Source organism: Nomia melanderi, chromosome 7 (genome assembly GCF_051020985.1).
Source record: "Nomia melanderi isolate GNS246 chromosome 7, iyNomMela1, whole genome shotgun sequence".
In the NCBI taxonomy this organism is placed as follows: Eukaryota; Metazoa; Arthropoda; class Insecta; order Hymenoptera; family Halictidae; genus Nomia; species Nomia melanderi.
In genome coordinates this window covers 10,570,781-10,582,100 of record NC_135005.1, presented here as the reverse complement: position 1 = coordinate 10,582,100, position 11,320 = coordinate 10,570,781, and the positions used below count along the sequence as shown (strand labels likewise).

At 41.3% G+C, this 11,320-nt stretch overlaps 1 protein-coding gene across 1 annotated transcript; it reads right to left on the bottom strand.

Annotated features, from left to right (window-relative positions):
- Positions 1–2,303: 2,303 nt before the first annotated feature.
- On the bottom strand, positions 2,304–9,274 carry LOC116433120 (uncharacterized). The gene is made up of 2 exons (XM_031990879.1): positions 7,518–9,274; positions 2,304–3,256 (listed from the first exon to the last, which is right to left on the bottom strand). Exons 1-2 carry the CDS (start codon positions 8,710–8,712, stop codon positions 3,006–3,008), a joined length of 1,446 nt encoding a protein of 481 aa, XP_031846739.1. The 5' UTR covers positions 8,713–9,274; the 3' UTR covers positions 2,304–3,005.
- Positions 9,275–11,320: the final 2,046 nt, after the last annotated feature.

Below are 11,320 nucleotides of genomic sequence, written 5' to 3'. Positions count from 1 at the left end.
CGGTTCAAGGATCATTATTTGTCTGGAACTTTGATTTGGTAGAAGTGGATTATTCAAGATTGCTACAAGTGGACGCGACTTACGTACGATGAATTAATTGAAGTTGAGGAGGAAGATTTAGCTTTGATTTTCAGGTACTAGGAATCTATTAACAATCATCTTGCGTGATTCAGACGTATTTTACATTTGAATCATTGAACAATTATTTTAGTAGTTTCTGATGTAATGATGAGTAGGTTAAACGAATATCATCCAGGATTCGTAGAATTAACGATCTAGCTCGGGAAAAGTATCGCAGAAACGCAGGCCCGGCGGAGCACAGCGGATAGCCTGTCAACGGCGTCATTGAGTGACTCCTCTTGCACCTCGTGCATATTCGTCGTCTGGTTTACGCGCGTTCCAGACAACTCGCTCGAGGGATAGCTCGTTTTCGTACAAATTTAGTACCCAGATCACGTGATCTTGATGAAAATCGACAAAGCAACCGGTTCTTAAAACAAAATAAAATATGCCTATAAACATTGGCGTTATTGATGGTATTAATTGATTGCCACTGAAAATATACCGTTGCAAAGAAATTTTACAATTCAGTAACAACGTTGATGGTGAATTACACTATTTGGATATTTAAAAACTGTCCTGTACTGCTTCATAGTTTTTCGTTTGAGCAAGCCAATGTTACACTTAAATAAATAACGTTTCATTGCATGGTGCAAGCAGGCTTAATCCGAGCGCGAAATTAATGTCGATGATTAATCTGCTTCGTGTAAGCCGACACCACATGCGATCTGCCATCTCGCGTACTGTTCTCTAATTTATTACATAAGCAATCGCGCCTTTTGATTCTGTGAACCGATTCAACGAAATTATCGGTAGATACCGCAACACCAATAGAACGGGACAAAGCTCCTTTTATATTGTATAATGTGATTTGCACTTAAGTACAACAAAACGAGTGCAAGAACCGACGATTAATTGCGTTAATAATATTTTGCGTATAATTTCTTCTTACACGAGTTAAACAAATGTTTTAAATTTGTTCTACAAGTAATGATCAGCTGAGGATACGCAAAAATGCTAAAATATTTTACTCCAACATATCTTGACTCTATAAACTTTAAACTTAAAGATCGTATTCCAATTAATAATCACAGTTTTCGAATTTTTTAATCAGGATTGCAACCAGTTTAATATTGGTCTATTCAAAATGCAAAGGACTGATGCTTCTTGAATATTTCTTGAACCTTTCTAAGCGTCAACCTTGTGTCTCCTCCTTGACCGCGATAATGCGATCTGGATCGAGTGTCGCTGACTATTTCGAGACGTGACAGGATCAATTATTGGGTCGGCGTTTCCGCGAAAAGGTGCGACACGTGATCTATAGAAACGTTTCGGAAAGGAGCCCGACGCTATTTGAACACGTGACCGAATGTCCGATGGAGCTCCATATTGCTCAAATAAGATCCCGGCCAGGAAGAGCCTCCAACGAGTTCATTTTTATGACGGGGACCAGGCAACAAGCTGTTCCAATAGAAAGAACCCTGTTCCACACTAACCCGGTAGCATATCATTGACGGTGGGTATTATCTTCTTTATAACCTCCTGCCGGAGGATCTAGAGCTACCAGTGTCCTGGAACCTCGGACCTTTTTATTTCCTTTTTTCTTGAGCGCTGAAAAAATCTGAAAAGACCGAGAATGTACAGTTGTACGCTCTCAGAGTCGTAAAGCGTTATACTCATTAAAAAATTGTTGAGACAAGGAAATCTTTTTAAAGAAAATAGTGATTGGTGTTTCCGGAGATCTAGAGCAGCTCTTTGGCGTTCTCAGAGTTCAGGGTAGTAAAAATTCAGAGAGTATTTCTAATTCTTTGGAAGCTTTTAAATTCCCAAGTGTTTAAGTATCTGCTAAATGATAGGTATTTTATCTATATAGTGTAAATAATATTTTTAAGTTGCTAGACATAGAGAAAACTACTTTTTATATCTGACAGGAAGCATGATTCCGCTACATGAGATTACGCTAAGCTCCAAGCTGCTCGATGACCGAGATGAATTCGTGGAATTACTTCGTGAATGAGAAATAAGACGCGAGAAGAACTTCCGGTATCAGCAAGTTGTTTGTCGTCACCGTAGAACGATCTTGACGTCATTGAGTGTTATATTTATTTTCGTGTTGCATAAACCGCCGCGGTCCAATCGTCAGTATGAAGGGTGAAGAACGTGAACGCCATTGATGCAACAAATGTCCATTCGTTTTCTTTTTTACTAAAGAACGTTTTAATTGTACAGTATCTATTCCGCGGCTTAAATTAACAACATTCATAGTTCACTATAAATATAAATAAAACGTTTCGTCTATTCCCTTCTCGTTTTTTTACAACTTATACATTATACACGCTTTCTTTCGTATAATAGAGATCGATTCAGGATGTAGCTAGCCAAACAGCAGCATTCTCTCCGCGAGGAAATTCGTATTATATCTTCCCCATTATAAATGCCCCTCAAGAGATTAAGAGAATATTAATTAATATAGTTGACGCGATTTTCGTGTTAATTATTAGGTCATTTCGATACCATCGCAATAGGAATATCTGTAACAACTAGACTGCGAATTTCTACGTTAAAAAAGAACAACACTCAGAAAAAAATGTTTGCATTGGCAAAAGGGTGAAAACATTTTCCCTTTATTCATACGGTAATAATTTGTTCAATCGACTTATAAAATACTCTAGGAAATCAAAGAAACTGCATACAGATCCGCAGGCTAGAGGAGATTCATAGAATATTCCTAGAACAAAGCTTCTCCATTCGCATTGCACTAACCGATATTTCTTTTTTCAACGGACTCTGCTTTCCTCGCAGAAAGAAGGAACACTGGTGTGCCCGCAGTTGCTTCAGTTTCTGGTCAGACTCCGTTTCGTCTCACTGTCCCCGAAAGTCCGACACACTAGCTTTCACCATAGTACGTTCTGTCCTTCCGGATTCACAACCCTCGACACGCGCGTTCACATGCTGTACTTGATCTGATCGTAGTACATAGCCGACGACGGCGTCGTCGTTCCGTGATGGATGTTCGAGCCAGGTATGTTCGATATGCTCAGGCCGCCGAAGTTGCTCAGGTTCAGCGAGCCTAGGGAGCTCAACGAGCTCAAAGTCACCGATCCTGCGGGGTGGCCGAAGTAGGACGACGGTTTCCGGTCGATCAGTCCACCCCCGGAGCTGGTCGAGTTCGAGTTGGAACATTGCATCTTTATCCCTGGAACAAAGTAAAATGGACATCCTCTGATTAGCCTAGCGAAGTCTTCATTGTATCATCATCAAAAGATCTTCTTCCTGAAATTCCTGAAGGAGAATTTTTGTTGGAGATTGCTATTCGTTATTGTGGTTAACGTGTTTTATAATCTTGCTGAGACTACAGGTATAATTGCTAGGTGCGAAAGATTTTCCTCGTTCAATTTTTTAAAGTGGATAAAATTCTTGATATGGTCTCTACAAGCTTTTATGATTGAAAAACGACCCTGTAAACAAGTGGAGGGGTTTATTGAACTGAGAATGAAACAAATGGATACTTTATCGCTGTTTGATAAATCTTTTAGTTTTATTGTGTTTGAACGGGTTGTAAAACACGAATCATTGACAGTAAATTTATTTGCAAACGATTTTATAGTTCATCGTTCATTCATTCTTGGTAAGGGAGTTAATGCTATCATATCCTGTTTCTTCTCTTTGCAAGCTGCGTATCATTGTAAAATCTAATTGTAATGCGAATACCGAGGAGGCTCTGCTTGAGTCAAAGTATCTGCGTTCAAGTAGCGCGTCCTTGAACTGATAAATTTTTCAGAAATTTCACCGTGGACCACACGCACGGACGCGACCCATAGAAAAAGAAGAAAAAGCAACAGAAGTATCTTACGATACGAAATAGGTCCTTGTATAGGTACGATAAATCTGAAACCCCGGCAGCTCTCGAGCAGTTCTTCTTCAAGTGACCACTTCACTCGTGTCTCGACGCCATCCTCCCTTCTCTGTCTGCCTTTCCCGCTCTAATTCGTTTTTCTGCGGCATCTTGTCGCGCCACTGGTCACTCCGTTTTCTAGCAACGTACGATTCAAATGTACAGTAACAACGTTTGCTCAATTTCACACAATTTAGACAATTCCAACAACTATAGAAATATTACCTGATGTCGCTCAATAGACACTCAGTTTGCAACGTTTGAATCACAAGTTCTAGACCCAGGTAAATGAACCAAAGATTCAAAACTCAACAGCGGAACTAAGAAATAAGAAACTACTCGTCTACTTTAATCTTCAACAGAATATAAAGCAACCCAAAAGTAATCAAGAAACGATTATTCCTTACTAGAATTGATATTCACTTTGCAGAAACCTTTTAATGAAGTACTCAGCAATTAAAGCCAACACTCTATACTTCCAAACAATAGTGACAGCCCTTATTTTCAGATCTACGCAACCCTTAACCATTAGGTCCAAAATAAGAAAATTTCGGGAAAATACGTTTATTTTCACAATGCACGTTAAGTAACTTATCATTTTAACAAAAATAAGTATTCTTGTAAAAAGATGCTAGTAATAATAATAATAATGACGTGAAGGCAATTATTATAGCAATATTATACTAGTGATTTCACGACTAGTCCACAGCTTCGCAGTTCACTGATATCAAAATATGTGGTTTCGAGGCGACGCTACCGGGAACTAAAGGGTTAAAAGAATACCCGCGACACCATGGAATCGTCGATCCATTACGTCGACGGATCGTCCCCATTCAAGCCGCTCTCGTTACAAGTACAATCCATAGCGTCTCCACCTCGATACACCGGCAGATTCGGGCAAGGGGATAAACGCCGCCACCCACGCGCCCTTTCCGTCCGCCATCGCCCACCCCACCATCCCCCTTTTCCGGCACTCTTCACCGGTACAAGTCAGTAAAGTGTAAACGAGATCAATCTGCAGGCGCCTCCTCGGTAGGCCCCCGGATTTTCCTCTTTCTCTTTTTCTATACAGGTTCCCGGGATGTATTTCTGGAGCGATCGCGCTCTACTCGCGACTATGGGGATCGTTGTTAGTGCGTGCGCGCGCGTGTGCACAGATATTCTCTACCGTTCCCTTTCGACGACGGTTTCGAGAACGCGCCGGCAGTTCGAAACAAAAACGAGACAAAAGGAACACAGAGAAAGAGGGAAAAAAGAATTTGCGCGAGCCGATCGCCCGGGAAACTTTCGGGATCTCGCGGAGGAGTGCGGAGGATTGTGGAGCCGTCCGGGGAGAGAATTTGACTGACAGCACTGCCATTGGGACCACACACGACGCCCTTTTCGGAACAGTCGTTGCGCACTTGTCTCTTGATCTCGTTTATCGAATCGCTAGCCGATTCTGCGTGAATTTTTAAGTAATCGACGCGCTTACAGGAAACTTCTTTGGAATTAGTGATTCTATAATGATTAATAAGTATATGGACTTTTTGACGTAGCTGAATGAAAATGGTACTTTGAAGTACCTTGGATGAAGACTTAATTTGTTTTTCTTTTACTTCGGGAATTGTTAAAAGTTTAGATCTTTATGTATGAATGAAGAAAGGTTTTTAAAGAGAGAATAATTTTTAAATAGAGTAATTTTAAATAGTTTGGTTTGCGTAAACTTCACAGCGGAAATTCAATATGGCTGGCATTAAAAGGTATACAGGTCTCAGTATTTCAATTGCTTCGTTTCAATATTGATTTTGAAATTGCCAACAACTGAATGATAATATTTTTATATTTTTTAAAATAATTAGAAATATTGTAAAAAAATTCAGACAATGGAAAATTTGTTGTATGTGTTCATATGAATTGAAGGATCTTGACTATTAATATTTATCAAATTACTAACTGTATTAGATATTATTCCAATGAATATTTCATTAATATTGTAAACAGTTCTCAACGTATACTTCACTGTCATAAAACTTCTTTGGAACCGGGATCTGCGGATCAAAACTGGTTCTGCGGAGAGGTTTAATAAACGAACGGGCTAATGTTTGAGGTGGCACGGTCGATGTACTTAGATTAAAGAACCATCTTGTTTACGCCACTTGTAAATGTTTAGGCGATAAGCGATTCGAGACCTCACTTGCTAGCACGCGACTACCGGTAACCGATACAAAAAAACGTGTATTTTCGTTCCTCCTGATCATTTGTTTATCGCCCGGCGATTGTAGTATGTTGTTGCATTCATGGTGTTGGTTCATTCATAAACGAAACTACGTTACGACCTATAGTTACCAATGTTTTTACTCCAGAATTTTAATTCCTGAATTTCGAGCTTGAACGTGTTTCCATGCCTTTTCCTTTGCAAACAATCATTATTACTACCTATTACATACATTCAGCATTTAAAGATATAGAAAATAATCAAATTCTATGAAAATTTCTATCGATCCTAACTTAAAGACCATCAACATGTAAACTCACTTTAGGCATAATAAGTTTGCAACTTTAGTTTCTGCACCATTTACAAATAATGTCAGAGTTAATAAGAAGAAAATTAAATAAATGGAAATAGAAAACAGTAAGTTATTCGTTTGTTTGAAGATCGAGACAAATTGTTCGAAATTGATGGTGCGCTCGAGCGTTTTACAACGTCGGGAGGTGTTTAACGAGCATTTAATTGCCGCCCCGTGGAAACGGGGGTGGCCACGCTAAATTAATCTGACGGGGAAACGCGTCAGGGACTTCGTGTCGCGCCGCGTTACACGTGTTCAGTTACCAGTTACGAATTACGACTTCTCGCGTGGGGCGTGACAGGAATGTCACCCCGGACTAATAGGTCCTGTCAACCACGGTGATTTCGTGTCTGTCGGCTCGCGCGAAGAGTGCCCTCGTCCCTTATTATTAAACAGAAATCATGTTGACTTTCACTTGCTACAAAGGGCACCGAATGTTGTTTGATATATTTATAATCATTTCTTAAAACTTACTTTTCATCCCTTCAATGAATAATTGACATTATAAATTCACGCAACACGAAATCAAGTTAATTAATGCAAGAAAGATGAATATTGTAGTTAGAAGAATTTCAACACGAGGTACGGCCAAATGAATGTAAATCGTGTCGAGACAGTTTGTGAACGAGAATCCGCCAGTTTCGTTATCCGGCGCCTCGAAGCTCATAAACCGTCTCCGGTTTTCCAGATGGCCCCATCGAGTGTCAAGAATTGTCATTGTTGTCCTCCGTCCGGAGATGGACTCGGGAATCGCGTCGACAGATCAATGTCTGCGAATACTGCGAAACTCCAACTTCCACTAACTAATTTTTCACAAAACATACTTCAAATATTTTAAATATACTCTCAAGTTTAAAAGTTTACTCAAGTCTATTCGTGGAAGAGACAGTGTTTTAATTATTCTTATCGATTTATCAATTTAGAATAGAAACTTACTGTTTTAATACACCCATAAAAGCTCAGTCACCAGTCGTACTAAAAATTCAACTACACACAGTCAACAAAGTACTCACCGTTATCCGTTACAGGTGTCTGACAACCGCTATGCGTCGAGCTAACGTTCCCTACGGGGCTGCTGTTCCCGGTTTCCGGCATCCCTTGAATAGCAGCGTTCACGTTACCGGCGACATTGTTGACCCCAAGCCCGTAACCCGCGTAATAGTCCTGGCCAGTTGTTTGCGAAGTGGCCGCAGGATTCGACTGGCACTTGTAAGCCATCATGGCCTCGTTGTCCTTGTATGCCGTCTCTGAATGATGTTGCTGGTGATCCTTCACCGAGAATCCCTCAGCAGCTCTGTAGGTCAGTTGATCCTGGCTCCTGGGATAACCGGGCTCGCTCTTGAAAGCGACGAGCTCCCCGTTCCTGTAAACCGACGGCTCCCCGGTTTTGTAAGTGACTTCCGTCGTCTTGTAAGTCACTTCCGCGATAGGGGGTGTCTTGTAGCTCGCCTCCGGGTAAGCCCAGTCAGCGGAAACCGCGGCGCCAGGAGCGTACATCGCGTACTCCTGATAATTCTGATACTGGTTCTGGTATCCATTTGCGTACTCCATACCTCCAGGTGCCAGGTTCTCGTATCCAGGTGCCTGGACACCTACTGGTCCACTTCCGGAGAAGTACTGAGGGTACTGAGGCTTTAGAGCCTGGCATTTGCGACGGAAGCCCCGAGGTCGTCTCCGGAAACCTCCTTCCTCGAACATGTACTCCGTCGAAGGATCTATCGTCCAGTAGTGTCCTTTGCCTGGTCTGCCTAATCCTTTCGGCAGCTTAATGAAACACTCGTTCAGACTGAGATTATGACGGACGGAGTTCTTCCATCCTTGATATGTGCCCCGGAAGAATGGAAATCGTTGTTGCAGAAACGAATATATCTCCGACAACGTTAGCCTCTTTCCAGGACTTGACTGGATCGCCATCACGATTAGCGCGATGTACGAATATGGCGGTTTCTCCTGGCGACGCGCGCCCGGTTTCCTGGGCAGCTCCGTGCTGGACGGGTTGCAGATCAGCGAGTCCAGACTCTGCTCCTGATTCAAGCTGCTGGTGATCGATAGACTGGTCCTAGGGACAACCGCGGATGAATTCGGGTGGGTGATGGAGGACTGGTCCTGCAAGTGTAAGGCAGTGTCCGATTCGTTCTTCATGATGATCCTCGCGGTGGTCTCAGCGGCGCCGCGAGGTGTCGACGGAACGATCACTCTCTGGTCCATGGAGCCTGTTGTTCGTCACGCTCTTACAGACATTCTAGGACCTTGGATCCTTTAGGACTATAACTATATGCACTTCACAGGGAAAAGTGGAGTCAACGTTATTAGTCAACAGACTTCTTACAAGGAAGAAGGGTCTAATGAATCTACACAGAGTCTAGCAATTCTACGCGGTGTCCAATGAATCCACACCGAGTCCAGTAAATTTACAAGTCCAGTTAGTCTACACCGAGTCCAATGAGTCTTTTTTAAATCTAGTAAGTCCACACCAGGTCCAAGGGAAATATCCACAAAAAGATCAGGGTACTTTTAGAATCTTACGAATCGTATCACTGTTACCCGAAATTCAAAGTGTTAGCCGATTGTATGCTACTCGCGCGTATTGACCAAGGATTCGCGGGGCGGCCACGCGTTCTTGTCGTAATCACAATGACGAGGAAGCGGTGGTCGTTATTTACGTGTGCCCGATGTAAATTGTTTGCACGGTCCGGCGCACGGTGGGGTCAATTATTTAGACTTGCCGCAGTCGGCCGTGGACGTTGCGCTGATGCGCCGCTAAGTGTTTTCGGATGACTGGACCTCGGGATCGGCTCCGAGCCCGGTGGAAGCTTAACGCGTCCCGATGACGTGCGTCATGCCGTCACGACGCAGCTCTGTTTCCCCCTGATGGGTGTGGCGACCGTGTGGGTGGAAACTGAACGTTCATTGGCTGGCGCCCGATAAATGAGACTGCAGCCAGTGGTGATCGCCAATGGAGACCGTCTGGTAGAGCGGCGTCACGCCCGGGTAAGGACGGCAGGACGAAAATGAGGACACGAGATGAGGGATGATAAAGATTACATAACGTTTCTCGTTTTCATTGTTACGGATTCTTGATTGTTTTTCGGCCGGCGATCACTGGATTGAGATGTTGCGATGATGATGATATTTAGTTCATCGGGGTGCGGTCCCTTCCGTCGGATTGTTGCTTCGCGGTTTACGTCTTCTGTTTGGTTTCTAGTTTCGTGTGTTTGTTTTATGGTTGATTAGAATGCGAGGGTTATTGCTTGTTATCTTCTTGCGTGTTTTGTCGCCGGTACTCCGATACAGAATGAATAAATGTGAGGTTGGGTTTAACAGGAATTTAGAGTTGATTATTATGTTTAAGAGATGTTTAACGTTATCTGTTTTACTGATGGTACTGGTTTTGTTGTCAATGCAGTAGTTTTAACGGTGTTGATTTTGGAGCAGAATCATCAATTCATGGTTCTTGATCATAGACTATATTCCCGATTTTTGAGTATTATTTACTTCCATACACTCGTAGGATTAAATGAAACTTAAATACTTAAGCTATGTCTACAACTATACGATGAAATTTACAATTCTTTCATTTTTAAATTCAAATTATTCAATAGTACTAATTCTATTTTACAAAACATACTGTTTTAGTTTTATGGTATACACAACTACCTCTGTATCAATATTAATTCATTATGTAATTAACATAGATGCAAGATTTCTTCAAGTATCATGTTTACAGCTTCCAAACACTGCATTCTACGTTAAAGTTTACACGTTTAGAATCGCAGCACAAATCACTGCGTTTTATTATAGAACATATTCGCTGAATGAATACAATGTCGTCGGAAGCAATTACTTAGGAGCAAACGCAAGTGAGTTTCACAATTTCGGGATACTTGCCAGTAGACATGAACAAAAAAGCTCCATGAACCGATTGGTCCACCTGTTGGCCAACGAGACGTTGGGTATATGCTCCGCCCGAGAATAGAACCGCCCCTCCTTTTCGTTCTTCTCTCTGAATTTTTGCCGCATCATCGATTATCCTGAAATTAGTCCCAATTTTCGGGAAATTTTAGTCATGATACCAGCTTCTTGCTGAATATCACTCACACCGTGTTTATTTTTCTTGATCGTGCACTCTTCGAATATTTAAATCTTTGTACGCTCTCATTTTTCTAATGAAAACATTACTCACGCATTTTTAATATTTTTCCAATTTAATCGCTTGTGCTTGAACAACTGAAATAACATCATAAATAATCTATTATTTGAAATTAGATTGAAATACTTTTTTTAATAAATTTTACGCCATTTTCAATATTATAAATTCATAAAATTCACAATTTAATTACCACAATAATCCACAAATCGAGTTAAAAATAAGTTAAATACGAATTCAATTTTAGAAATAAAAATTTGTATTCATAATACTCCAAAAATTTCTCGATTCTTTAGATACTCCGAAATAATATTTCTGAGGATGCTGACGAATTAATTGAGAATAGAATCGCTATTATAATAGCTGCTTTATTAAAGGCTATAAATAAATAGGATGACGTTACTTTTTTTCCTACGAATTTTCTTCGTCTCCTTATCGCTGTGTTCTCCATCAACCGTGACCGTGTCCTAACGAACAGTCGATTAACTCGTTGATCGCAGTCAATTGAAGCGAAATGTTTACCTCTCCAAGCACGTGACACGGTGTCAATTTACAACGCCTGAAAGAATGAGAACCAAAGCTTATCGAGAGCCTCGATTTTATTATGATCGCCGAAAGACTCGATTCACGCCCTAACGTTTCTGCGTCGAGGACTTCGTCGGCAGAAAT